At 44.6% G+C, this 27274-nt stretch overlaps 12 protein-coding genes across 12 annotated transcripts; 3 read left to right on the top strand and 9 right to left on the bottom strand.

The window, feature by feature from the left end:
- Positions 1 to 19: 19 nt before the first annotated feature.
- I203_102805 (uracil phosphoribosyltransferase) lies at positions 20 to 1326 on the bottom strand (the record flags this gene model as incomplete). The annotated part of the gene is made up of 8 exons (XM_019147083.1): positions 20 to 49; positions 171 to 239; positions 338 to 483; positions 562 to 617; positions 710 to 788; positions 881 to 974; positions 1075 to 1129; positions 1202 to 1326. 8 exons carry the CDS (start codon positions 1324 to 1326, stop codon positions 20 to 22), a joined length of 654 nt encoding a protein of 217 aa, XP_019003633.1.
- Positions 1327 to 1968: 642 nt separating this feature from the next.
- I203_102804 (uncharacterized protein) lies at positions 1969 to 4269 on the top strand (the record flags this gene model as incomplete). Its single annotated transcript, XM_065517187.1, has 8 exons — positions 1969 to 2169; positions 2235 to 2384; positions 2457 to 2519; positions 2587 to 2727; positions 2853 to 3083; positions 3175 to 3368; positions 3428 to 3567; positions 3638 to 4269. The coding sequence occupies 8 exons, from the start codon at positions 1969 to 1971 to the stop codon at positions 4267 to 4269; spliced, it is 1752 nt and encodes a 583-aa protein (XP_065374005.1).
- Positions 4270 to 4631: 362 nt separating this feature from the next.
- Positions 4632 to 5261, bottom strand: I203_102803 (uncharacterized protein; the record flags this gene model as incomplete). Its single annotated transcript, XM_019147081.1, has 1 exon — positions 4632 to 5261. The coding sequence occupies one exon, from the start codon at positions 5259 to 5261 to the stop codon at positions 4632 to 4634; it is 630 nt and encodes a 209-aa protein (XP_019003631.1).
- A 774-nt stretch (positions 5262 to 6035) lies between these two features.
- I203_102802 (uncharacterized protein) lies at positions 6036 to 7894 on the bottom strand (the record flags this gene model as incomplete). The annotated part of the gene is made up of 10 exons (XM_065517186.1): positions 6036 to 6116; positions 6179 to 6255; positions 6314 to 6402; positions 6462 to 6531; positions 6593 to 6693; positions 6771 to 6885; positions 6948 to 7056; positions 7133 to 7204; positions 7269 to 7411; positions 7486 to 7894. The coding sequence occupies 10 exons, from the start codon at positions 7892 to 7894 to the stop codon at positions 6036 to 6038; spliced, it is 1266 nt and encodes a 421-aa protein (XP_065374004.1).
- A 485-nt stretch (positions 7895 to 8379) lies between these two features.
- On the bottom strand, positions 8380 to 10666 carry I203_102801 (uncharacterized protein; the record flags this gene model as incomplete). The annotated part of the gene is made up of 12 exons (XM_019147079.1): positions 8380 to 8633; positions 8692 to 8808; positions 8875 to 8999; positions 9093 to 9420; positions 9493 to 9651; positions 9722 to 9842; positions 9919 to 10128; positions 10208 to 10239; positions 10292 to 10312; positions 10372 to 10405; positions 10468 to 10527; positions 10613 to 10666. 12 exons carry the CDS (start codon positions 10664 to 10666, stop codon positions 8380 to 8382), a joined length of 1515 nt encoding a protein of 504 aa, XP_019003629.1.
- A 1828-nt stretch (positions 10667 to 12494) lies between these two features.
- On the bottom strand, positions 12495 to 13462 carry I203_102800 (uncharacterized protein; the record flags this gene model as incomplete). The annotated part of the gene is made up of 3 exons (XM_019147078.1): positions 12495 to 12533; positions 12608 to 12668; positions 12750 to 13462. The coding sequence occupies 3 exons, from the start codon at positions 13460 to 13462 to the stop codon at positions 12495 to 12497; spliced, it is 813 nt and encodes a 270-aa protein (XP_019003628.1).
- A 1599-nt stretch (positions 13463 to 15061) lies between these two features.
- Positions 15062 to 17730, bottom strand: I203_102799 (uncharacterized protein; the record flags this gene model as incomplete). Its single annotated transcript, XM_019147077.1, has 11 exons — positions 15062 to 15197; positions 15284 to 15373; positions 15439 to 15764; positions 15825 to 15859; positions 15923 to 16202; positions 16289 to 16529; positions 16601 to 16732; positions 16804 to 16833; positions 16927 to 17071; positions 17225 to 17399; positions 17470 to 17730. The coding sequence occupies 11 exons, from the start codon at positions 17728 to 17730 to the stop codon at positions 15062 to 15064; spliced, it is 1851 nt and encodes a 616-aa protein (XP_019003627.1).
- A 347-nt stretch (positions 17731 to 18077) lies between these two features.
- I203_102798 (uncharacterized protein) lies at positions 18078 to 18636 on the top strand (the record flags this gene model as incomplete). Its single annotated transcript, XM_019147076.1, has 2 exons — positions 18078 to 18188; positions 18277 to 18636. The coding sequence occupies 2 exons, from the start codon at positions 18078 to 18080 to the stop codon at positions 18634 to 18636; spliced, it is 471 nt and encodes a 156-aa protein (XP_019003626.1).
- A 332-nt stretch (positions 18637 to 18968) lies between these two features.
- Positions 18969 to 19906, bottom strand: I203_102797 (uncharacterized protein; the record flags this gene model as incomplete). The annotated part of the gene is made up of 3 exons (XM_019147075.1): positions 18969 to 19076; positions 19191 to 19291; positions 19522 to 19906. 3 exons carry the CDS (start codon positions 19904 to 19906, stop codon positions 18969 to 18971), a joined length of 594 nt encoding a protein of 197 aa, XP_019003625.1.
- Positions 19907 to 20091: 185 nt separating this feature from the next.
- I203_102796 (uncharacterized protein) lies at positions 20092 to 21725 on the top strand (the record flags this gene model as incomplete). The annotated part of the gene is made up of 7 exons (XM_065517185.1): positions 20092 to 20286; positions 20428 to 20679; positions 20802 to 20875; positions 20952 to 20973; positions 21044 to 21124; positions 21231 to 21528; positions 21604 to 21725. 7 exons carry the CDS (start codon positions 20092 to 20094, stop codon positions 21723 to 21725), a joined length of 1044 nt encoding a protein of 347 aa, XP_065374003.1.
- A 535-nt stretch (positions 21726 to 22260) lies between these two features.
- Positions 22261 to 23602, bottom strand: I203_102795 (uncharacterized protein; the record flags this gene model as incomplete). Its single annotated transcript, XM_019147073.1, has 8 exons — positions 22261 to 22328; positions 22389 to 22407; positions 22479 to 22559; positions 22623 to 22666; positions 22728 to 22792; positions 22858 to 22881; positions 22946 to 23024; positions 23092 to 23602. The coding sequence occupies 8 exons, from the start codon at positions 23600 to 23602 to the stop codon at positions 22261 to 22263; spliced, it is 891 nt and encodes a 296-aa protein (XP_019003623.1).
- A 1287-nt stretch (positions 23603 to 24889) lies between these two features.
- Positions 24890 to 27031, bottom strand: I203_102794 (uncharacterized protein; the record flags this gene model as incomplete). The annotated part of the gene is made up of 8 exons (XM_019147072.1): positions 24890 to 24951; positions 25027 to 25045; positions 25157 to 25225; positions 25297 to 25340; positions 25464 to 25528; positions 25612 to 25635; positions 25706 to 25787; positions 25882 to 27031. The coding sequence occupies 8 exons, from the start codon at positions 27029 to 27031 to the stop codon at positions 24890 to 24892; spliced, it is 1515 nt and encodes a 504-aa protein (XP_019003622.1).
- Positions 27032 to 27274: the final 243 nt, after the last annotated feature.

Genomic DNA, 27274 nt, shown 5'->3' with positions numbered 1-27274 from the left:
CTTCACGAGATCCGAGGGATTACTGGAGTGTGCTGAATAGCCGGTCACCCTGTGATCATAAGATAGCGCATTCATCAGCATTCAAATTATCGAGAAGGTATCGATGGGACATGGTAAGTAATCGAGCATAGATTGGGGCATATGATATATACAAAGATAAGATCACTCACAGCGTCTCCCAAACCTGGTGAGATGTACCCTTTCTCAGTCAAGATATCATCCACAGCACCGATGTAGATCTACGTTAAGCATAGACGATAGACAAAATCAATGTCAGCGTTGTCATTTACCTCTTCACTGTGCCAGAAGGTAGAGGATACTCCGGAGGGTTCCTCACCTCAACATCTGGGAACTCCTCCGCTACGTGTTGGACACCCTGTTTCGAACCTAACACGGAGATGATCTTGATTTGCGAAGGAGTTAGACCCCACTCAACCAACATGTGAATGGCAGCTAAAGCGGTTCCACCGGTAGCAATCAAAGCTGTAGAGCAAATGACAGTCGCATCAGCTAAGTACGGTTGATTGGGACAGGAAAGTGACTTTAGATGAAGATACCCACGATCAAGTAAGAATACGATATCGGCCGTAACTTGACTTGGTAGTTTTGAGTAATACCTGTGATCATTTGCCTTATCAGTCTATATGTATGTATTGCTGAGAGGTTTCGATGAGGGATCAATCGAGTTTTAGAACGCAGCATGACTTACTCGATGGCCTGAAGAGAGACTTTATCTCTGAATAGACCGAGATGCAGGACTGAAGCTTCTGGAAACATCTCAAGAGCAGCTAGTCAGACAGATCATACAGTTATCAGTACAAATATATTCATATATGACAGCATGTGGCGAGCACTGGCGGGTATGAATTACTTTACTTACCATCCTCTAATCCCAGACCTGCTCTTAGAATGGGTGATAAACCCACACGCAAAGGGATTGTTTGACCGGTGAAGGGTGCGACGGGTGACTGAAGCTGTATCAAACAATTAATTCAGTCAGTCAGGCATGTGTACAAATACTCCTGATTAGAGAGACCAAGCAAAAGAATGATCGATGCAAGAAGATTTACACACATTAGGTACGTCCGCAAGAGGTAAGTGCCGAGAAGCTTCGTAGATAAGCATTGATCTGATTATGCAATAAAATATCGTAAGCTAATCAAGCAAAGGATACAAGAGAAGGCTTTATAATTTTACTCACCCGATGGCCCTTATACCCTCTCTGAAGTCTTTGGCAGGTAGGTCATGTAATCTGAGTTGAGTGAGTTTGGAGAGTACTAAGGGGTGAGAGGATATTTGTACTTTTGGTGAGATGGGAAATGACATGATGGGTCTGGTTGGGATGGGTGATGAATGTTGACGGTGTTATTGACCGAGCTGGATGATGTTTATATACATTCGTATGGTCGATAGAACAACTTCCGGAATGAGTGCGAAGAAGACAAGAACCGACGATGAATGGAAGAAGGGGAAGAAGGTCGTTGCGATAAGGTCGGACCGTGCTTGTTATATCTTCATTCAATTCGACTCGATCTACAAAGGCGACTCAATGTGGTCTTGCTGTAGTCGATCAGAGAAGCGGCTATGAGCGTGTTTGATGACGAATTGAACTTGCTTCTAGTCGTGTTATGTTGACGCTATCACTGTTGCTGTTGCCGTCGATGTCGCAACTGACGAATGTGCGATGTGGATGATCTGTGTACGAGCAGAAAGTAGCATATCATAGCACGGTTATCTGTTTAACCCGATCCATTCGGGTTATCCCACGTGCGAAAACAGGTCCAAGCGTCGGAGATGACCTACGAGGGCAGTACCCTGCTACCCACAGATATCAGGCTGACTGATTTGGAAAGATCAACAAACATGACCGAGCCTGTCTTTTGTTCATCTTTCAGTCGCACCACTGACCCCATCCATGAAGTGTCTTCGCACTACCGCTATCAACATGGAACGTACGACAGGCGCAATATGAACGCCGTGATGGACCTGACTAGAGGGTACCCAACTCCCTCATCTGAAGTGACAGCTCCGCAATCGCCAACTGCCCGTTCAGAGTCGGAAACTCCGTTTCATCATCCATCTGGGCCTCCACCAAGATGGTACAAGAGGAGGCCAGACAAGAGTAGAGGTAAAAGCGGGCATCCGTATGTGTGCGAAGCTATGGTGATGGTGAGCTGCACAGCTGGACTATGTCACGAATCACATCGACAAATTAACGATTGATTGTGACGCAGCAAACTCCCAGCGAGACACCTTTCAGATATGAGGATAGTAAATTCTGGCCGTTTGTCGGACCACTGAACCCCTGGAAATTGCCAAAAAGTGTGGGATGGGAAAGCTGGGATGACTTTGATGGAACAATCGCACTGTGTGCTAAAGGCAAGGTGAGTCGACGTGTCCTGTTCTTGAGCGTGTCTCATGGTTTTAGGTGGAATGACTTATGAATACCTCGTCAGGTCATATTAGCAAGATGCAAGGATGATAACCCCTGGGAAGTAGTTTGGGAACTGGAGATAGATGTGAGTGATATCAAACTGGCCACAAATGTCATACTCAGTCAATCTTACTATTGCACCATTCTCATAGGATTACCCGTACGCTGTCGCATGGACATATCATCCATTCACATGCTATCCACTAATAGCAACTGCCGGCGAAAAGGGCCTAATCTATATCATAAATGCCATATCACGGCGGTGTGTGAGAATATTGAGAGGACATGGTGGTGTGAGTTGAACCCCATTTTATCGAATGTGTTAGATTCTGTCCCATTAACGACGGGACGAATTGTCTTGTCTGAAAAAAAGAGAAGTACGCAAATGCTGATCTCCAATGCCGTTACCATTGCACAGGACATAACGAGTCTCACCTTCCATCCATTACATCCCCATATCCTAGCTTCCACCTCATATGACAAAACCACCAGGATATGGAATATCCTAGGCTCAGACCTCACTGATTTTCCCGAGGGTGATTCGCCAAGTATGAACTTTCCTATGGGTGATGCGGACGAAGGGAATTGTCTGTTCGCTATACTCGCAGGTGATTTCAAGGGGGGTCATAGAGGTTACGTGGCAGCTGCGGTGAGTGATTCTTTAGGTCGTCTTTACCTCTGCACTTGAATGCCATACCATGACATCATGAATGTCACAATCTCAGCTGACATGACATTAGAACTTCCATCCTACCAGAAATGCGATAGCCACCGTAGGTCTAGACCGACAAGTCAAGATCTGGCCTTTACCAAAATTTCCTAAACCTACTCTTAGTCCTCTCCCCACACCCAAAGGGTATAGAGCGAAAATCATCTATCAGCCGATATTCAGTACTACTAGATTGCACAAAGATTTCGTGGATAATGTTGAGTGGTGAGTCTTATAATCTTTTGAAGAAATGAATGATGCGATTAGCTGACATGGCTAGAAAGGTTAAACGAATATATCTTGATTACTCGTTCCAGGAAAGAATTCAAGATTTGGCAATGGCTAGGATTTTCTAGATATTTCACCGAAAACGATCCTTTACCTAGAAGTTTGGATCCAATAAGTCAGGATTATATGGATTCCGGTAAGTCACTCCAAGACCGTTTAGTATGAGTACAAATGACAATCTGTTAATAGGATGTGTGGCTATGTAGGATCTTTCATGCTGATATCGAAGTATGATATCGGATCCGACTGTTGGAATATGAAAATGTCCTTCCATCGACCATTCGTCTTTCAACCGCAAGACGAGCAGGAGGAAGAAGACAATTTGGTATATGGAGATCCGTTGGTTGGTTTGGTCACGCATAGCTCGAAAATACCTGAAATTGCAGTCTTAAATCCGCTCTTAGCTCCCTCTGAAGATGTACCTGCACCTATCAACGAACTGAGGCCCAAATCAAGGAGAGAGCGAGAGGATTCTACGGCCTCAGGCTCGGATATGGATGATGATGAAGAAGTGGATTCAATAGTGGATTCATATTCGGATTCCAGTATGAACCATCAAGATGATGACATCAATCTAACAGTGGATGAAGATCAAGATGCAGTTACAGACGGACGTGTTGACGGTGACAGTACGCCAGCAGAACCATGGCGTCTCATACCGACCGAATTTCAGCCAATACGACAGAAACATGCAAAGAAGGGATACAGGATATACAACAGTTCGACCAACGTATGTAATGTGGCGATCTCACCTAGAGGAGCGAAATGGATCGTGGGTGTCGGTGAACCTGGGACGGTGTTTGTGTGGAAGATTGATCAGGGTTGGAAGATGGAGTAAGTAGAATCGGGAATAAAGAAGAGAGTAGAAAGATCAGCTGCAATTACGATAATATGTAAAATTACGATAAAGTATGATGTATTGATGACTTGTTGTCGTTTAGTCTAGTATGTACTCGTATGTGTATGCTCGTTCATGCATCTGTGATTGCCATACTGAAATTATCAGCAAGAATGATCTGTATCATTAGATGATACAGTAAAAATGGTCACAGTATTTGTCAGATCTCATAATCGATCTTTTTTGAGTTATGTAGTATGTAGTTTACCTATATGAGTTAAGATCCATCGATTTTATTCAGTACATTTTTACTCCATCTTTTATTCTTTTCATACCCCACGATGTATGATCCTCGTCGCTGGCTACGCTACCAACCATTTCTTCTTAATCCCCATTGTATCCTCCCTCAAAATTCCATGTTCCAATTTTACCCCTTCCAATTCCCTATCCAATCCTAATTCCCTCTCTCTTTCTCTTTCCTTTTCTTTCTCTGTCTCCTGTTGAGCATCTGTATCTTCAATCTTGATAGACGGACTTTGGGGTGTAGTCGGTCTTCCACCCGGTGATATCGGGCTCATTTGAAGGTTTGGTGATTTAGGTAACTTGAAAAAAGGTGTAGGCGGTCTAAACTTTTTCGAACTTGAAGAACTACTAGTATTATCGCTTTCATTGTAGGAAGCTTTTAAGTCGTCCATGGATGATAATGAGAAGCTAACAGTCTTCTTTTTATGTCTACTTCCGCCTTTGGCTCCAGCTCCTCCAGCAGAAGGTAAAGGTAATTTACCGTTCAGCCTGTTGGAAGGATGCGAGACTGTTATGGAAGGGACGGCCAGGTACCCCGGTGAAGGGTGGGGAGATCGAGGCGAGTGTGGTGGAGGTACTGTAACGTCCTCCGGCGCAGTGGGGTGAGGGACGGTGAGAGGTTGGCGGTAGACTACTAAGAGGGCGAGGAGGAGGAAGGCAATATCGACCGAGGAAGACAAAAGATCCATCGTGATCGTTCACTAAGCCTCGAGGCGAAGGTGTTACTATGAGTGGGAAGTGGTGCGACGATCGTCCGTTCAAGTGAACCAACGAAATTGTTGGATGATTTTGAGAATACGAGGTTTTAGATTAACAGATCGAAGTAGAGCTGATCTGAAGAGGACCAAGCGATGATGGTGTCAGCCACTTAACCTGGATTAGTAAAGGGTAAGTGTAGTTATGTCCGTTATGCGGTGGGAGGTCAAGTGAAATACTTTATTTGTTGATCACAACTTGATCTTTTCTCAATTTTACTTTCTGTTATTTGCTTTTGTTTCTGTTTTCTGGAGGATGAAGATCTGAATAACTTGTAATTCACTCTATCTTAAGTATATCACTGATCAGCAAGGGGGACACAATCTTGGAATGAACATGATATCATGTATCAAAGGATGGGTTCGAGGGGTTCTGACAAGGAGCGTGAAGTGAAAGGACGAGGATTGTGCCAGACATCTGACCAGTTTGCAGTCACGCTGTTAACGGAACTGATCAAATCAATCGGGTCAGAGAAGATATACAGTACGCAACGCGTCGCAATAGCCTGAGCAAATTGAAAAGGAAGAGGAAAAACAGTCGGTACCACCATGAGCCACTAGTGGGACGTGTATCATCCGAGGTTTGAGAACTGGGTTGACGTCCGTTTGATGGCTAATGTGTTTCCTTTCTATTCTCCATACGAATTTGAATCACCATGTCGATAACAATCACGGCATCGTTGTGCATGAGAAGGTTTCCCCTATACTCTACTTCCTTCTAGCCCCATCCAATATCCTCCATAGATCAGCAACCACCTGCCTATCAGTATGTCTCTTGTTTCTATCGATCTACGAGTATTGCTTATCTGTCAGCTATCACACACAGGAAACGTCGAGAAATAGCTACTCACTCTCATCTCTGTCACGTTCCAGTCTTTCACAGTAGGGTTGACCGGTTCATTATGCCATTGGAAATATATTCCTTTCACTGATCAGGGAAACAAAATCAGCTTGATGTTAAAATCGTCATGACAAGGCGAACTGACCATTCCTGAAGAGTATTCTTGGATCTTGCCATTTATAAGGTTTGAATTGCCATGCTTGACCAGTCGTCACCACGCAGATCACTCGATCCCTGGAGAAGAGGTCCATTATCAGCTTGCGACCAGCTGAGCACATGGGTTCCAAGCTTACCATGCATCTTGACCAAACTTCTGCAGTGCCTCTACTCCATCAACGACGAAGTATTTACTAGTCACATCACCTGTACAAACGAGTTAGTACTGTTCCCTAGCAGAGACTATCTGGGAGGGAATGTAACTCACCATGTGGTCCACTTCTTTTCCTGAGTATAGGCACGACATCTTCCGCTTTATAGTTCCCTTGAGCAACCTCGTTCTGCCTAGCTATCTCAGATGGCTCAAATCTGTCCAAGCCGTTATCGATCAGCTGTGTGACCCATAAACGGCCTGGGAAGGAAACAGTTGAGATGATTTCACTCACATGCCTTGCTCCAGGAACTTCTTCACATTCCACATGGTAAGCAGCGATGTGGGGGACGAAGATATGATGATGATTGGATGTGTCGATCTTGCCTTCTTCGGGCCTGAGGGTACTCCTATGTGTTACAAGTTAATATTTGGTGACTGAAGATATATGGGATAAACAACATCTACATACCTGTCTGCGATTGAGCCGGTGCAGCAGCTTTACTGGCACCTTTATCGAACGATTGCCTTAACGCTCGTATTTTCTCCACCATGACGGTCTTCAGGAAACTTTCGAAGTTCTATGTGGATGAACCAATCACCATCAGGTGTTATCGTCCGCATGATGGAGTATGTTGAATACAAAGTCGTACTTACGTTGACTTTCCCACCACCCGAAGAACGAAGTACTGTATTCCTGTCTCTGAGTTCTATCTCCTCCGCTCGAAGCTATTACCACGCACGAGAATCAACATGCTTGTGGCTTTACTCTTCTATGCAAATCATGGCTTACCTTCTTGCAAAATTCCCTGTCAGCTACATCCACTTCGTATTTCCTCTTTACAGGAGCAGCAGGTTTCGAAGGTCCAGCTTCGGAGGATTGCAATGATGAAGGAAGAGCTTCAGCAGTAGCTGATGCCGCTGATGGTGCTTGACCTGCATTGTAGTAGAGCAGCATCAGTACCATTCGACTGTCACTAATTATCAGTATGATGTGAGATAAAACATACCAGCTTCGACTTTCTCCTCTTTACCTAAAACCCTTCCCACACCTTCACTCTCCCCAGCCAAGTACTCGACCACACCCCTCCTATCAGTAATAGTCACATAACCCACACCTCCAGCCTGACCTTTCATCAAATAATCCCTCACACCGCTCTCCCTCTCGTTCCACGCCAGCCACAATTGACCTATATTGTAGAACTCATCTTTCGATCCTGCCTTGGACGTATACCTCGTGGAAATATCTTTGGCGATATTTGTAGGCGAGTCTGTAAGAGAAGGGACAGGGGGGAAGGAGAGGAAAGAAGCTTCTGCTAGATTTGAGGCGCCGGATGAAGAGGATGTGAGGAGTGTCGGTGGAAGGGAGGAGATGATGGATTGCCGAAGGAGGTCCAGCGGATCTATTGAAGTAGCCATTGTGATCAGGGAGCCGCTGGTTGAGGCGAGAGATGGGACCGTGTCAGATGATAAATGATGGATGTAAGTAGTAGAGATCATAGAGTATTCTATATCGTCAACAAAAGTCAACTACCGAGAACTCTACTCGTATGCTCGCGACGGAATCAATTCTCTCAACAGACAGCAACCAAGCCGGCGAGCTCCGCCTCGGGTCCTCATTGCACCAGTGGGTAAGAAGAGGCTAAAGTAAGTTGTTGCGCTTTGCCTGGTGGACAGCAGAGTTCTCATGGGCAGCTATTCACCTGAATATAATGGCCTGCCGGCGACTGAGGGAGAAAACGAGAATGCATAGATACACAGGAGAATCATCAGACGGTAATCTTCTAAATCAATTTCACTTCTTTCCAACCATTAGACACAATCCCATCGTCGGCGAACTCCCCCTCTTCTGTATTATTCTTTCATTCCATACTCGTTCGTCCGATACTCGAGAGAACATCCCCTTAATTGTTGTAAACGGGAGTTTCGCCCTTTCTACCTTGAGAGAGCAATACGACAGCGTATTTACCGGAGATCTTCCATCCGGGTTCTTCGTCGTCGAGCTTCTCACCGACACCTGATGGAATACCGACAACAACATCTGATTTGATCGTTCTCAAGGAGGCGACAGGAGGAGCACCAGCTTCGGAAGCCAAGGGACCGATAGCTTGGTTGAATGGTGTGTCGAGAGGAGCGTGACAATCGTAAGTGAGTTTTCCTATTAAACAGTCGTCAGTTAGTTTATCCTAAGGCTACTGGATGTATGGAGGACTCACGGTGGTTTAAATCACCCTTGAAGATGACGAGATCAGATTCAGAGAGGTGTTGGAAGAGATCAGGGGCTTCGGAGTGGAGGTCCCAGAATGTGTATCCGGTACACCAGAAGGGGTGGGCTATGATATGATGTTTGTTAGCCAGTCAATTTTAAAGTCAATCCTAGCATATTGTGGCGGACTCACCCTCGTATTTCCATTTACCCTCTTTCTCGTATTGCTTCCACCTGTGACCCAAGGTTCTGAGCGACTCGACTTCGGCGTCAGAAGCATCTTGGAAGAGTTGTCCGTAGACACAAGAGTTGAGGATCCTATCGTATCCATATTTCCATCAGCTTATAGCTCTTGCTTTTCTCCAGGTGTATCAAACTTAATGTGATTGATCGTAGGAATGGTGGACTTACCAATCCCAATCCTTCTTAGTCACATCAGAGACGAACCAAGGGATCTTCTTTCCGTGGAAGATGACTTGAGAGCAAGTTCCAGATTGGATCAACCAATCGGCGTAGACCAAATCACAGTACAGTTCGAAACCGGCGTTATCGAGAACAAAGTCGATTCGACCGTTCTTGATGGTCATGACGTAGTCTGCCAATTTATGCAAGTCGTTTCCTAAGATGTTTTTCTCGGTAGCGGCCAAGTGGTCTCCACCGGTCGATTGGAGTTTCTTAATGTCTTCTTCGGTCATATCGATAAGTAATGACAAGTCGGTTGAGTTACCCCATAAGCAGACTATTATTGAATAGCAAGCAAAACATTGTCAGTCTAAGGGCTCCGGATAATGGTGTGAGCGGATGGACACACCTTGAGTCAATTCCAGGAACAAGAGCTTGTTCTTCTCTAGTTGAGCTTCAGCAGAGATGTTGCCTTCATGTTTGTGAGGTTCAGCAAATCGTTGTGAAAGCTCAAAGACCGCTTGGTTGGATCTAGAGAAAGTGTCACACTTTTGCCTGAAGAAGACATCTGTATTTACAAAGATCAGCCAACATTCTCTGTCCGTGAGTAATCAGGGATGGATTATATGATTGCTCACCGTAGTCAACCCAGTACTTGGAAAGGGAGAAACATTCTCTCAATCTTCGGTACTTGTAAGCTTCAGCAAAGAGCCATGGGGCATTCATGAAGTCTTTTCCTCTGAAGAATTTGGCAATTTCCTATCACGTACAATCATACGGGATCAGTTTCTGATATACATGATAACCCATATATGACGTGTGGTTGTAAACTCACCTTGTTCCAGAGAGCGACATCACCAGCACCATCATCGATGATAGGTCTAAGTTTGCTATTTCCTTGCAAGTCACCCATCAAATCTTCTAATCGATGAATACAATTGACCAAATCGACAATCCTTTCCTCATCGTACTCTTGGTTGAGGGTCTTCCATACGTCATCAATGGCTTTACCCAAGATGGTAGGGAGTCGAACACCCATAGTAGCCTATTCGATTATACATAAGGTTAGCCGGCCTATTCCCAAAAGCATGAGAAGAAGAGAAGAAAGCGAATGTAGTACGTACGTGAGCGAAAGAGTATTCATGGTATCCTCGGTCTAAGCCAAATCAGCATCCCACCTCAACAGGATTATAGGATTTCCAACTTACACGCAGGCCAGGGAGGTTGATCTGTAGTTTTTCACGAATCTGCATCAATTCATGATCATTTTTCGAAAGCCCAAACTTACTAGGGTTGACACGAGAAGGAGTTCGAGGGTATTGCTATCCGATGGATACTCGTTAATCAAGCTGTCCAGTCTGCACTCAGGATACAGCATACTCACACTCGCACTCTGCTTCATATCAGAAGGCTTGAGTTTAGGAGGCAAGTTGCCCAAGTTGAGCTACGATCCGAGAAGAAAAAACATAAGCAATCAACGTATCTCGATAGCTTTCCGGGCTGATTCCTTCGGTGAATTGGGTACTCACAACAGTCTTTTGGGGTGCCTTAGCACTAGGGTGAGTCTTGGTTTCGTTACTCATATTGGTATGTATGCTACACTGATCGACTTATTCACAAATAAAGCAAGAAGAAAAGAAAGAAGAACAAAGAGAGGTATAGACAATTGCGTGTTTGCGCAATAGGTAGAAAACAGAAAAAGTTCGATTCAGATATGGAATTGGATGGTTCGTATAATCGAGGGCCAAGGGCCGTTTGTTATATGACGTTTGTTTGTAGGTTGGTAGAATTCGTTATCGGATAGGAGGTCACCAAGCATGGAAATCGGCGAAACCGGAGAGAAATGAAGTAGGCAGGTCCAGAAAATCGAAAACGTCAGCGGGGTTATCCATTTTAGAGATTGCGTAAGCTCATGGGTAAAGTTTGTCCTGACACAAAGGAATTGCTAAAGAGGTCTTCTTGGGTCATGGGATTCAGGGTTGAATGAAGTACCACGAGGCCATATAAGCCGCTGACGTTCCTATGATTCCTGAATACTGGGGAATCTGACGTTATACTCCGTCGACACGAGTGGAATCAATTGTCTACCGAAGTACAGCCGGTGGAGGTACAAGATGAAGATAGAGCAATCCCATGAGGTAGGAGTAACTTATCAAGCAGTGTTGGGTATATAAAGAGTAGAGGGAGGAGATGACATGAACCGCAAGATCCTCCAGAATACCTGACTTTCTGACATTGAAAGGGAAACAGCTCACTCACCTCTGACAAAATCAATAAAGACTCTGAACACACGGTAACCAATATCCCAGGACTTCAACGAAGATGAACAAGCGATTTGAGCGATGTAGAATGCCAGATCTTATGGTAATAATGGTTATATAAGAAAGACATATGGGCGAAGAAAGATGAATGCAACAAAGAACCGTAAGTATATATACGAGGATCCTTCCAGACGGTACATCGTACTGCTTAAAGTGATCGGTGATCTACCGGTCCGTCAAGTGGGACAAAGGTTGACTCAACTGGACTAAAAGGGATTCTGATTGTGTTCAAATAGGAATAGGGGCTGATTGGGATTAGGCTACTAGATCGTTGATTCACTCCAGATGCTGTGTGGCTTGTTGTCTGACAATGGGAAAATTCATCTTAAGGCTTAGAACAAAGGAACTACAATCGTACCGTCAAATGACATGCTGCATACACGTTCCCGAGCGCATCAGATCGTCCAATCGCTCAAGCATCTAGCTGGACGAGAGGTGAATCAACGAGAGTGAGATGGGATCTGTCGTGGTGCGACTGTGTATATTTGATCGGAGTTTGTGGTTGTGTGTGCGCCCTCGTTATCTTGTTGATCGACCTTGATGTCCGAGTGATTCGGAAAGGGCCCAACGACGCCAAACAATGCGCTTCAACTGCTCATGCTAGTCCGTACATGTGACTTTTCAGCTGCCTGACACACGACTAATGCGCTACTCGTACCCTTCTCCTCGTGCATGCCTTGAGACGAAAAAGGCCTAGATGCAATGCGGAGCTGATCATATTTTACATTTTTGCTAAACTTCTTACTAGTAGATGTGTCACTATGTTATTGTTGACACGTGCTGAAGCTGACTATATACTTTTTTTCTCGACTTTAGACTATTGTACTTTATGATGTTTTGCTAATATCTACACTATGCTACAGTGAAATCTACAACACCTAATCCAGCTCTTGCCCCACTTATCACATCAGACAGACAAAGGATACATCCTCGAATCTCGTTTACTTCTGCTTCGCCTTCGCCTCTAAATGAGATAAGTCCAGCTCGATCCGCCTTCTATCCATTTCTTATTCCAACTCCAGATTTCTCTGATTCGAGATGAATGTCGGAGATACTTCGATAATCGCGACAGTACATCTCGGATGACCTGTCAGGTATTCCATGGTCGAGCAGGGACCATACCAATTGGCTATATCGTATGAGAGGACCCCATCACCAGATCAGCTAGGTCCAGGCAAGTCATTGAGATCAACATACACTCACATGAATGCCAGGGATCATTGGTGTGGGTCCGTGCGCATAGGGAGGAAACATGTTCCTATAACTAAAACCACCAATATGTCTACGAGCTCAGCCTATATATACATACCCAGCTCTTCCGAAGAGCACTGTCTTCAAGACTTACTAATTCTGACTGACAGGATCTCTAACACCTGCTATTCTAGGTAACGGTGGCTCCATAGCAGGTTTTGCCATTTCTCTCATGGGGATCTCCTGACCTGGTGCAGGAGGCCATTGAACAGGTGGTAACACTCCTACCTGATGTGGTCGTACTTTTTCTGTCTCGGTCAAGTCCAACTTATCTGTAGCTTTCAGTACGGCAAAGTTTATTGGTGATTTCGGTGAGACAGGTAAAGGTGGTTCAGGTCTGGTATTATGTTTTTCACTTGTTTGTCTTTTTCCAGAACTAGAAGAATAATACCCATGTACATGTGCATTCGGTCCATTCCCTCTATCTCCACTTTTTCCAGTTGATCTTCTCGATTTATGACTGGATTTCGATCTTGGTGAATGGACAGAACATGAACATGAACCGCTGATCATTGATCCTCCACATGTAGGACATTCTATTACTGTTCCACCACCACATTGCGTACATGTACATGTGCATGTACATATACTGCCTTTACTTGTTATAGAAGCAGGAGCAGATTTCACTTTGGTCGATTTGGGTCCTGGTGGCGTAGCGGTTGATGCACCTTTCCTCCAACTATCTATCCTTGCTTCCTGAACGGGAGATAGGAACATACTGGATTGACCGGATCCAAGGAATTGAGGTTGACCTGTAGTCTGTCGACGGGGTGATGGGTCAGGACGTCGTGGTACCCCTGTGGGCATGATGACTTCTACTTTCTACTTTAGACCACCAATGTACGGTATGAGTTGATTCTAAACTTTCGTGTTATGGATTCGGTCTTTATGTTCAAATTTTAACTTTTGGTAACAGGTCCAATAGCCTATTTCGATCTTCAGGAAGAGTGGCAAAAGCCCAAATCACACAAGTACAGTGACAATAACTTCAAGACGAGCAATCCTAAAAGGTTTTGACGAAAGGTTTGCAGAAGAGCTCAACTATCTTATCTGTCTTGATGTAGACAGGAAGACTTGGTTTCTCGGAATCAAAGAAGTATAGCTACAGAGAAACAATAATGCGTTTCTTTTCCTTCTGGTTTTTCTTTGTATGTCAGCAGGATGAGTCACTTGGTCAGCTGTGTGTGCAAACAGGGTGGTTGTGATGGCGTGATACGGAAGGAGAACTTGTGGAAGTGGTATAGAAGGTATGAGAGGCGAGGCCGACTGGAAAATGTCATGCACAGTGCAAGAAACGAGAGGTATTATAACGAATTATATGTTGAGGGAGAGTCTGAGCCAGGGAGGAGAGAGCAAAGTCTTCGGTAAAATGATAACGAGAATACAGAAGAAAAATGAATGGATGGTACATTGTGTAATGACAATAGCAAAAGAATTCTTTGAATCACCGATCTGTCTCGCCCTCTTTCTCTCTTTGTTGCTGTCTGTGTATATCTTATTGCGTATGATCAAAGGAGGAAAGTATCGCAGACCGTATTGCATCTTTCGTTATGAGACTGTACGATCAACTCGGGCTTTCTATTCACAATAGATTATCTCTGAAGAAGAATAAAGGTAAAAGGGGAGGGGTAAGACCACAGTTTTTCCAATCATGCATGTACTCTGAATGGCTTATGGTACGGTGAAAAAGCGGGGAAACTCATCAAAGGACTTCTTGTTCAGAGAAAGTCGAATGACCTCGGATGCAGACTTGATAAGCGAATGCGTTTTTTCCTATCATACAGTACTGTAAATACATTTTATATAAGTGGAAGTGGCGAATGGATGAAAGGAAGGAACAACATTGTCATGATCCGTCCGCATAGACGACCCGCTCGCCAGCTATTGCTCTGTATGAGAGAAGGCAATGACGGAAGTCCGAAGTCAATGGTCCGTGATACTCTCGAAGGCTAGACTACGTTTGCTCCGATTTATCCGTGGAAAAACGAACAGCTCACCACCAATTCTTCGCCACACTATAGCGCCGAGGTGCTCAGGCCTAGCAATTATCCAACCCTATGACGTTCATGATTGACAATACAGATTTCATGTTGATATTCAGGGATAATACAGTACACTCAATCACATTCATGCACTTGACTCTGACAGTTGAAGTTCTCATTGAGGTATGTCATCCATATCAGAATGATGTACAATTATCTGCGTGTACAATATACTACAATAATCTCATATACAAAGGTACCAGTAGCGTACAACATTCTCTTTTCCGTAAGTCGAAAAAATATCTCAATGAACTTTGATCGTGATCTTCATGTACAGTACAACCGAATTACTTCCATAGGTTAACCCAAAACCCTTCTTGACTCTCTTTACAATATTCATATCTCGACCGTCGACGCTCGATGCTCAATCTAAGAAAGGTCTCTGATTCAACGTCCTAGCGACTTCCCAGCTAGTAGCATGATCACCATCCATATCGTGCCACATCCAATAATCAGATAACATCCTTGCCGCAGCTCGATTGTCGAAACATGCGTGAGGGCTACATAACAAATGACAAACAGAATCAGAATCAGCTCAAGCTCTAAAGTCATAATCGTGATTTCAGCTGAGGTCAGAGTGACGCACCCAAATGCACCCAACATGTCTAAAGCTGTTCGTCTAGAGGGATGAGAAGGAGGAATCTCAAAACCGGCAATGAGGATCGGCCAAGTTAACCTACAAAGACAAAAACGGAGGTCAGCGACAGTTGAACTCTACATGTAGAGCCACTTTCAACTTACCAGGTGATCTTCCCATACAAAGCTAACATCTCTCCAGCAAGTTCAATGATAGCCTGTGAACTGCTGACGACTCTCTGATCATCGCTAGGAATATTATACACTTTCCTCAACATTCTTATCCTGATCGCATGCTTATACGAGTGGTTCCCATATTGAGTCCTCGGATGCAATGGTGTAAAGTTCTCAGCTTCGTCCCATATCTTCAACTCCGACATCAGCTCTGATGAGGCTTTGTGTAGTGCCACCAAGGAGGGATCAAGGGTAGGCAAGGCCAATTCGGGTAAATGTCGATTAAGAGCTCGAACAGAGGCTATCAAATTACAAGCCTATTCGTTTGAGGGATCAGCCATTCAATCACATCAACAAGGCTCCAATAGCTGACTCACTCTTGATATCATATCCACCATTCCCCTTGATATACCTATCCATCCACATACGTCAGCTCATCTACCCCAGGGTACTATGAGTGCAAAAGCTGACCCACCAAACATCCTCTCAACGCTCTCCCATTCGAAATCACTCCTCGACCAGCTCTCAGCTTCGAAGAACCACGGTGTGAATGCGTCCTGCAAGATACTCGGTGCGAGTTCTGTAGTCATACATCCGAACACATCTCGGATCGCCAGCTGTTCCATGAAGAATCGGTAAGGTGATAATCTATCTCTCGGAGCGTCTTGCAAGATGTTTTGTGCGCCGCCTAGTTGATCGATGAGCGATAGAACGGATGACAAGAGGTGATGCCATGAGTCGTCGGCAGCGAGGGACTGTGGGGTGAAGGAATCAAGCTTAGCTCATATCTCGTGTATTGTAGTGACTGATCCTCCAATTCGATGTCACCGGTCCCACTCACACTAGCAATCGTACAGCTCAACAGCGCCGCCAAAACCAATTCTATATTCTCCTTTTCCAACACTTTCGGTTTTCCATCTTTATCTTCCAGAGTCTGCCTAATCAGATTCAACACTTTCACCTTGGCCGATTTCGTTATTCGCCATGCGGCAGCTTGATCGTTCGGATTGGTAGAGTACGTGAGATGGACTCCACCAACTGCTAGGATTGCTGACCTCAGAGCGTCCGCCGCGGGATTGGTACTATATTGTAGACAATCAACAGTATCAGCTGGAATGATGTAGAATTTTGTATGCAAAGCTGAAGTACGTACCCTGGTAGGTGTCTGAACGCGAGAGGCGCATGGACGGTGATCCAGGGGTTCCATGGACGATGATTAGATTCGAAAGCTATGATGATATGGACCGTTTTCGAGAGGTAATGGCGTATGACCAGACGTTCGTCTCTATAAAAACATACTCGATTATCAGCTTATGTTCTTCGTAAACCAACGAGGAGGTGAAGAGTGCAGCTTACACTGTTGGAAAGTATGGTTCGAGGAATGAGCTATTATATAATCAGGTCTAATATCAGTCCTACGGTTTTCTCCACAATCGATTTGCCGTTATGTGAAGCAGGAAAGTCAGAAGCGCAACTTACGGGTCCATCATCAGCCCTGCTCTAGCTTTATCAGGAACCAACCAATCTACCAGATCTCCATTCAGTGTACCGTCGGCATTACCAGTACCAGTCTTATTCTTGAGTGCATCGGGAGGTAAAAAGTTAGGTGGGATGTGGACTATCCCTCTTATACGACGTATGGGTATCGTAGATTTTGATTTGTGATTATGTTGATTACGTTGTTGCGAGCGTCCATCATTGTCAGGGTAGACGGGTTGGGATTGTAAGTGAGCAGGTGTCGGTGGATAAGGTTGGATAGGTGGCAATCTGATTGTACCAGGATGTGAAGGTGTCGATGAAGGCAAGATTGGTTTAAGCTCTATTGAAGATAATTTACTCGGCTGAGAGGGCTTCTTATTTGGCGTAGACATAGAAGTATCATCAGGTGTATTGGTTGATCTGCGTTTCTTATTACGTCGTCGTTCACTTTCATCTCCTGATGGCCACAGACACTATCATTCAACAAGTCAGTCAATGTGACTATCATCACATCACAAAGGATGAAAGCATCGTTCGACTCACCTCTCTAGATTTGATCCTACATTTATCGCAGATTGGTCTCTCCTCGTTGCACTTGACCTTTCTGGACCTGCATGTCAAACATCCATCTCTCGATCTCTGTGATTTATCGTTGATCCGCGACTGCGATTGAGCCTGATGGAGGTGCAGTATCGGTTGAGAGTGGTCGTGAGCCTGGGGATTGGGATTCGGTGAATAAGGTGATGAGGTTGAGGCTGAGTTTGATGATTCGCCCGGAGTCAATGTGTAGCTTGTGGGGGACATTATGTGTTATTCGTTGATCATCATCAGACGTTGGATCAGTCAATGCATGGTGAAGGGGGAAAGAGAGAAAGAGAGCGATGATAGCCGAGAAGTGTACTTGTACTAACTATATGTGATCGTTATCTTTGGTTGTTGAGAGCGGCAATTCCTATATACGAGTAGCATATTGCATCCCCTTAACCGAATATAACGTAATACCCCATCCATCTATTGCAATTTGATCCCGTCACAGCATAGTGAGGTCTGTCAGTCCACACGTATAGAGAGAGATCTACATCGATTGAATTACAATCTCATAGCTGAATACGAGTATCGACATACCAGCAGCCTCAAAGTCATATACCAATATGAACCCAGCCGCACCACCACCAACAGGAGCACACCTCGCACCGGATGCTTCTCCCTTACATCCCCCATCGTTGATGCACAACACCAGGATATTATCATCTTTGGGTACAGTGAGTTTCCTTCCTCATTGGTCTCATTCAATCTCTCTCTCCTCTGTCTTAGTAGGTCGTGTCCAAAACATACTGATATCTTCACCAGCTCTCAGCATGCTTTTCAGGTCTCATATCAGGTATATTAGGCTTCACCAACCTCAACGGATTCTTGCTGTACCTCTTCTCATCGATATTCACCTCGTTTATCCTACTGGTGTTGAAATGCAATTTCGACGTCAGACGATATATCCCCCAAGCTCATTCGAATACTTCATCAGCAGATAGTCAAAGTAGTGGATCAGGTGGAGGAAAGAGCATAGAATGGAAAGGATATTGGGCGTTGACGGGTGTAAATCAAGAGAATTTATTGGGGTTCTTGTTATTCTGGATAGGTAGTTTCGCTTTGATACATGGTGAGTTGCCTTTTTATCGTGTCAACATCCCACCAGTGGAAAGAGCGCCATAGCATTATGTGGGAGAGACTGTACTTTTACATGCTCGATTGGGCAGCCTTCGACAGATACGCTGGATGAATTGGAATGCTAATCTTTCTTTTTCACAGTGTACGACTAGTTCCGTCAATTAAGGCGACGAGCAATGACAAAATAGAAAAACAATATGGTATTATCATGCATGATGTATAAGCAATCATTAGCAAGTGAGTTGGATTGGCATGTCCCTCAGAACGAGGCCATGCTAGTAGAGTCCATCAATCTTATACTCGATACTCGGATGAATGGGTCTATGAAAGATATCTGCCCGCGTAGGTAAATTGATACGTTTCCAATTCGAGTCGTCCTACCTTGGTCCACCAGTTCTAGGATCAATAGGTTCCAGTGGACACAGCGCAGCAGCTACCGTCCTTCCTTCTTCAGCTAGGAGATTATATGTCGAAGCTGCATTACGCTGAAATGACCGCATCACAATATAGATCAGAAAGTGTTTCCTTCTCCTTGGGACTGATCCTTGTAGCAACGATAACTCAAAATAGCGTAGACCATAAAGAGAGACCTCACTCACCGTATCCATCACATCCAGCTGTATACCCAAGCTTGATATGAAATCTCTTATAGGTTTAGGTGCTGGGATGGCAGTTTTGCCCGTTCCGAATAATAGTATTTCTATATCATCGAGGTAGTAATTAGATTGATTTCCAATCGCATCAAGATCATCAGGACATCTAGAACTTTCTTCGATCACTTCTCTACATTCGACTCTGCTCGAAACACAATATCCCCAGCACAAGTGTCTGTTCGTAATGTATGACCGGACCGCCTGATCGTCTTGTATGATGCCACCATTTACTTCCCTTCTACCTCCCCGCATATCATTCCTGATTTCAGAAACTTACCAGGTCTAGGAACAACCAGTTCAAAAACCCTAAACCTCTCCTTCTCCCATCCTTTCCACATTGAATCTAGAGTAGCCTCATGGGTCAAAGGCGGATCCACATCCCATAGGACCGCACGTCCACTATGGAATATACATCCTCCTGGAATGACCAGATTATCCGATAAGATGAATCCCCTAGGGGTGAGCTTGTTGATAGCTAAATTCGGCTTGTCGTCCGAATCTGGAGAAGGAGAGAGGATATTTTGGAATGATCGTCTGTGTATGTACGATTGGATACTGGGAACGTTGCTTCGTCGCGATAGAGGTGTAATACACCGAGGTTGAGCATTAGGACGTATATGAGAGAGGGAGGTGATGATTGGTCGGACAGTCGATGATCGCATGGTGGCTTTCTTGAACGTGAAGATGTGAGGACCTTTCCGGTGTAGTAGATCTGCCTGCTTTCAAGTCTTGTGGTTGTACTTTGAATGTAAATGTAGGCGATCGCGATCTGAAGAAGAGGAATTGTGAATGTAAGAACTCATTCGTGGTTTGAATGAAACTTGACGATTCAACGATCGACAACGTCATGAGATTCTTAGCCGAACTTTGTAAGCAACCTCGAACTTGTAATGTATATCCTAATGGTGATTACAAAATACCTTTATCAGCCAAGGCATTTGAATTGGCACCATTACGAATTGGACATGGTGGAGGTCATCCAGTCGACTATCCTGATCGGTATCATAAGACAAGGCACCGAAGAAGAGGGGAGCAACAGAGAGTGAGTGGACTCGTGGATGACAGAGGTTGACTGGACCAAACACCCACCTAGATGAGGAGGAATAAGGTATAAGGTATAAACGGATCCTCATGTACCCACAATCCATTCCCATGCAAAGCAAATATCTCCAGTAGTCACAAGCCCTTCCGATCAGGATCCAGCGACATAGGTCGAAATGACCTTTATACCAATCTCTCACCATGCTGTCTCACCGGTGGTAGACTGACCGGAACACCCAGAGGGACGTGGGAACCCGCAATACAAGGTGAAAGGAAAGTAGCAAGATATCATACTACACCATCCAAATCCGGGGGGGATGAGAATGGTACAGCGAGAGTGGTAGATGGTAAACTCGCTCTAGTTTTGTTGACAGATGCATTTGGATTATCACTTGTGAGTGACTCGCCCTGTAGTACTTCACCATCACATGAGGAGCAAATGAGAAGAAGCTCCGGTTATTGCTATATGGACTGGTATGATTGAGCTTGCCTTTTTGTATAACTAATCATTCATAGCCCAATGCCAAGATCATGGCTGATGCATTTGCCGAACAACTCAAAGATCAACGTGCTCGTTCCAGAATATATCAGTATCGATATCGATATCGGTACCTTAGGAATGAAACGCTGAGCTGATATTATGGTTCTTTTTTCTTATATCATCAGTCGACCCTCCTCCTGTGGAAGTGTTCGACTCTGTCGCTCCCTTGTACCCCGATCAATATGCCAGTCGATCATGGTTCACAACCATCTACCAGATCGTGGAGGTATTATGGAAGACCTGGAGATGGTTACCTATGTTGTTATTCCCCAAAAAACAAGTACCTCTAGCTCAGAGTGTAAGTGTGATGTACACATTCGTAATCTATATCGTGTCATCCAAACAAACCTATAGAATAAGTCTATCCGTTAGATCCCTTACTGACTAGGATCATTCGATGTTAGGCGATCAACGATCTCACCTCCGAAGGATATACCTCGATAGCGGTAGTGGGATCAAGCAGGGGAGGAGCAATGGTCCAACATCTCCTCTCCAACCCCGTCAATACCACCTTAGTCGGAGGAGTGATCTGTCATCCTTCACCAGAGAAGGAAACATGGACTAAAATAATTAAACCTACTTATTGGCATTTGGCAGATCATGATCAGATGTTCGGTCAGAAGGATATCAACAAGCTTAGAGAGACGTTTGAGAAGAAGAAGGATGAACAGGGTGTGGACTTCCAATGTAAAGTACATAAAGGTATGTCAGCCATCTTGTTTCGTGCTCCACTTTCAACGTTGCATGTTGATTCCCCTTTTTTCCATTTTCCATTAGATACTGTTCACGGGTTCGCAGCTAGACCTACATTAGATCATGAGAATACTAAGTTCGCATTTGAAGAATCCAACTCGTCAGCTGTGGAATTCTGTAGGAAGTACTTGCTCGGGAAGGATTGAAAATCAAACGTGGACATGCTGAAACGTGTCGTTCCTATTGCTGATTCAATATACAATATATGGAATTATAACATGATAGTCACTCTTATTGTGAATTCTAACAGCACAAATGACCACATGATGGAAAGATAAAAAACAACGTATGAAGAAGTGAATATGAAATTGTTTCTCTTTCTTTGACTCGTGTATAAGTTTGTGTTGAATATCGATGAATAACGTGAATCTATTGGTTTGGCTTTCCGATTATTCAGTAAACCCATTCTCAAGGAGAACGAATGCGTTGCAGTCCTCCAAGGCGCTGTGTGAATATTACTCATACACATAGGGATAACTGCATGAAGATTTCGTATTGTATGTAAGTAGATATACTGTAGATAAGCTATATATATAGTCAGGGCATAAGTTGATAGGTATAGTAGAATGATGGGAATAAACGGGCCACTGCAATAATCAAAGTTCCATATCATCGGGAACTGTGCATGCAACCTATCGAAGGCTGAACGTATACAGTATCCGACAAAGCGTCAAGCTCGGTTTAAGATGTTTTGGAATCGACGTTCTCAGCGAATTGGCCAATGACATTTCCAGGTGGGTTGTACTCGCCTATGGATCGAATCAGAATTAGCTAAGAATTGGTCGGAGCTTGGTATGATAAGAACTTACACATGATGTAGAGGGAGTCCTTTGATCGGGAAAGCATCACATGACTGTCAACTGGATTGTCGCTAACCATACAGGGTGGAGATTACTTACCGAACCAACACCACTGAAAATCGTACCATCTGAACAAGTAACAGCAGCACATCCAATCTCGGTAGTAGCCTTCCATACGACCTACGACCCGACAAATGGGTAAGCGAAGAGTATTTGACAGTCATAGCGGAAGAATAAGCTTACCTGAGTGAAGTGACTGTATTGAGGATTGCTTGGATCGTATTCAGCTATTATCAATGGTTTCTCGTCAGCTCCGATCAAGAGACTTTTCAAATTGAGCGAACTCACAAGCTTCATCTGCCCAAGCATTGAAACCATCTGTGATAGTATATCCACCACCTGCTCCAGCGGCTCTGCAAAGAAACAATCTCACATCAGCTCATATGTCGAATATGCCAGGTCGATAAGCCAGACTTACAGATTCTCTCCGTAAGGACCGTTACTGTGTGATATAATGGGTTCAGCGACTCTCCTTGATTGAGACCAAGCGAATAGTCTTCACTCACGTATGCTCCATGTTACAAGCTGTCGCATGGGACTTTGCATAATCAGCGAGGGTAGTACTCCAAGTGACCGTTCCGGCGCCTATCACAGTTTCGTTGACATCAGCTCCGCCGTTAACCACTTAATCAGGAGGACGGGATGGACCTACCATATTGAGCTCTGAAATCGTTATGAAGCTCGACCAACAAATCAGCATCAGGATCGGAAGTACCACTTCCATTTCCGCTAGAGGTGGTGTTCGATACGCTGGATGTGGTAGGTTGAGCAGCGAGGTTGGTGACTGAAGCAGCGACTTCGGTAGCAGCAGTGGAAGTAGATGATTCCGGTACAGAAGATTGTTCGACCGAAGCGAGAGTGGAAGTGCTGACAACTTGTTCAGCAGTAGCGGTAGTGGAAGAGACCAGGACGAAAGTGGGTTCAGCACTGTTACTTGAAGTGGGATCTTCAATGACGAGTGAAGTATTTACGCTAGCTTGAGCCGAGGTGGTCGGGATAGTCGACGATAGGACGGTAGTACTTTGAGGATGATGTCTTGTATACCATTGAGTGACAGTTGATACACTATGGTTATGATGGGGTCTACAATGGGGTGCAGCAGTTACTCCATGAGGGATAGCCAGCAAAGAAGTGAGAAGAGGAAGTAGAGTGAGTCGTAACATTGTAAAAGCTACAGTACAGTAGGGTATCTCGTTATCGTTCGTAGTTGTCAAGAAGAGATGTTTTGGTCGTGAAGTGAAAGAAAAGGAGAGGAAGTTGAAATGTAATGAGTGTGTATGCTTTTATGGACGTCAAGCCCTTATTCAATTGGAGAGTCAAGTCAGTTAGAGAGAAGGTGAAAGAAGGATGTGGTTAAGAAGAGGAAGAGGAAGAGAAACGAGGAAGGGGTTGTTAGGGATGGGGTTTTTATATGAACAATAAGAAGAAGTACAAAATGACGGATCGATCGAAACACCCAACATGTGATTGAGTTATCCCCCTTGTATCATCGTTGAGCCGTTGGCAGTTCATCGTTGAGAGAGAACCTTGTTTCGGTAGTCTAGATTAATCGATTAAGTGATTGACGATGGAAACAACCAAGAAGATTGATTCTCAGGAACCATCACAATCCCGTTTCATCTTTTCATCTTGGTACCAAATCCTCGTTCTCGGCTCATCGCTCTATAAGGTGTGACGAGTGACGAATGATGATGATGAGTGCGTGATGGTCTTCCTCTGACTGAGGTTCACGTCTTTTTGTTAGTAAAACGTAAAGGCCGAAAACTCAAAAATTGTAAACACGAAACTCTAGCTCATCAACCGTCACTGGCTCGTACCCGAGTACCCCACAACGAGATTCACCCCCCTTTCCCTTTCCCCCGTTCCTTGTTTCAGATTTTCAAGGTATCGTAAAGAAATACTCCGATCTGTTGATTCATAATTCATCCGATCTTCTAGTCGAGGACCGTGCGTGACTTGATTGCACTAACATTACTGTAGGTCCGTGCGTGATCTCACTTTTCTTCCCTGTTCTTAACGAGGTTCTGGAAGTTACAAGCTGCACTATGGGAATGTCAACAACAACAGCTAAATGAGGAAGCGGGGAATATTCCCATTCACGATACAGGTCAACCAGTAGAGGTTGTCAACATAGAGAAAGTGATTATATACATGCATGAAAATGCCAAGTATAGTGAAAATACGCACAGCGTAGGTCGAAAAGGCGAAAGAAATACTCTACAATATGTAGGTTTATGTATATATGTATTGTCCCAAATGTACTTTGATATATATATAGGTATGTATATTAAGAAAGAGGGGAGCAGTGTAAGTGATCTCATCCAACAGCACCAACGATATATGATGAAACGCCAACTGTCATGTCATTCTTGATATTCATCTATCTTAGCTTAACTATTCTTCTCTATTCCCACGTATGGATCTGTTCGCACAGAATTATAGATCTGGCCTTATTTCTTACCGACATTTTGGGCGAATGCACCTATGACATTACCCCTTGGGTGATATTCGCCTAAACGGCCACCATAATGTAAGTCAGCTTGTGCGCAAGTAGGACGGGCGAGAATCAAGAGACTATAACACTTACACATGATATATATTTGGCCCTATATTTTCACACCATCATCATGTCAGGCCATCAGCACCGATACTCACATCATAGTCTAGTCGCCAGTGCAGACCTTTGTAAATGATTCCAGAAGAGGGCAGACACTCACTGCCATACCGGTGTTGGCACCACAGTTTATAGCTGCACATCCAATAGTAGTAGTCTCTTTCCAAACAACCTACAGAGTGAAGCATATGTTCGGGATTTGAGTATTCGATCATGTAGGACCTTCATTTAAGGACAACTCACCTGTGTGAAATGACTATAAGTCGGATTACTTGCATCATAGTCAGCTAACAAAGGACAAGGACTTGTATTAGCATGTGTCTTGAATCCTTGTGATTCGTCGACCGAGAGGAACAGATTGCTCAATTTGTAGGTTGCAGGGCTGACTTATCAAGGTATACTGTACTCACAAGCTTCATCCATCCACATTCCAATCGAGCTGATGATATCCATAAACCCATCTGTACCTGCTGCTCTGTAGTGGTCATCATCAGATCATCAGTATCGTCCTTCTCCAAACGCTGTCCCAGTCGATAAATTCAACATTACTCCACTCACAGGTTCTCACCGTATGGTCCATTACTATATCATCATCAATCAGTCAAATACAATAAACTCGATATGACATGAGGACATGTTTGTTTGGACTCACGTATGTGTCATAGAAGCACAAACGCTCGCATGGGTATTAGCGTAACTTGCCAATTCATCACCCCACGAGACGTTTCCTGCGCCTGTCGATCACAGATGATCCGAACAACCAGAGATAAAATCAGTTTTCAGTTCATCATTTGGTGATGTGAAGTGAAGTACATAGATTGGCCTCACCATATTGATTTCTCCATTGATTATGACAATCCACAAATTTCCTCTGATCATCATCTTGCGGTGCACTTGTAGCTACGGGAGCTTGAGAGGTGGTCGACGGAGCGTTGGACCAAGAATTTGTCCAGGAAGATTTCCATGACGATGTGTGAACAACCCGTCCACCCGAGGTTACCACGGCGTTTGAAGAGTATCCTCCAGCTGTGGATGATGAATATCCTGTATTTGCAGCTGAAGGCGAGTTTGGAAGAGTAGGTGTAGGTGTACCAGCGACTGGTGGTGGAGAGTACATTTGAGAAGTTGGGATGGCACCCTCGTCGGTCTGACCGGACAAGGCTGGAGCTTGGTATGAAGATGTGCCTGGCGTAGAAGGAGTGTACCATTCTGTAACTTCTATGTAATTGCTCGAATAGATTGGAGGTCTCTCATAGCTCGTAGTAGCTGGCGGGGCGACGTAAGAAGGTGATGAGATGGAAGGTACTGGTGCTTCGGAGTACGGTTGACTCTCAGGAGGTTGATATGCGTATGGCTGTGATGCAGGAGCAGTAGATTGCGCATCATATCCACCATAACCAGCGCCTCCACCAGCTTTCAATATACTCACATCGACTCCTGCTGAGATGTCAACACCCATATCACTAGCAACTGGAGCAGATGAAGGTTGCGATTGCTGTTGTGATTGTACACCGCCCCAACCGCCACCTCTCCATGATCCACCACCCCATCCACCTTTCTTACCTCCACCACCACCACCTCCGCCACCCCAACCTCCGTATCCCTCTGAGCCAGCTTCGGAGTCGGGGGTACCTTCATCTTCGGACGGAGGGGTGAACAAACCTAAAGCGGAAGCAGAGGCGGAAGCTTGAGGAGCAGCAGCAGCAGCAGCATTGGCATTCGAGGTACCAGCAACAGAAGCGGATGAAGGGGTCCAAAGACCCAAAGCAGTCGGTTCAGTGGTGTTGTCATTTGTGATTCCATTTTGAGGAGTTGTAATGGCTGTCGTGGGAGTATTTATAGTTGAAGTTGAAAGTTGAACTCGACTTCTCCGTTGTCTATTTGCATGTCGACGTCTTGGATGACCAGAAGGATGAGCCGTGGTAGTTATCAATAAGAGAGAAAAGATCAACAAAGTAGTAGACAGTGCCAAACGCATATTGTCCTAAGGCGAGAATGGGGGGGTCAAACCAGTTGATTGAGATGATCATTCAACAGGAAGAGAAGGAGAGAAGGAGCTTGTCATATGTGAGAAGACGCGATAGCCAATCAGGCTGGGCTGGGCTGAGCTGTTGTTCAGTAGAACAGTTGCCGAAGTACTATGCTGTTTCGCAGTAGAAACAGGTATAAAAAGGAAAGAGAGTTCGATGTATGATGGACAGTCGAAAGAAGAAATGATATA

Source organism: Kwoniella mangroviensis (assembly GCF_000507465.2).
Source record: "Kwoniella mangroviensis CBS 8507 chromosome 1 map unlocalized Ctg01, whole genome shotgun sequence".
NCBI classification, from domain to species: Eukaryota; Fungi; Basidiomycota; class Tremellomycetes; order Tremellales; family Cryptococcaceae; genus Kwoniella; species Kwoniella mangrovensis.
This window is presented reverse-complemented; position numbering and strand designations above follow the sequence as displayed.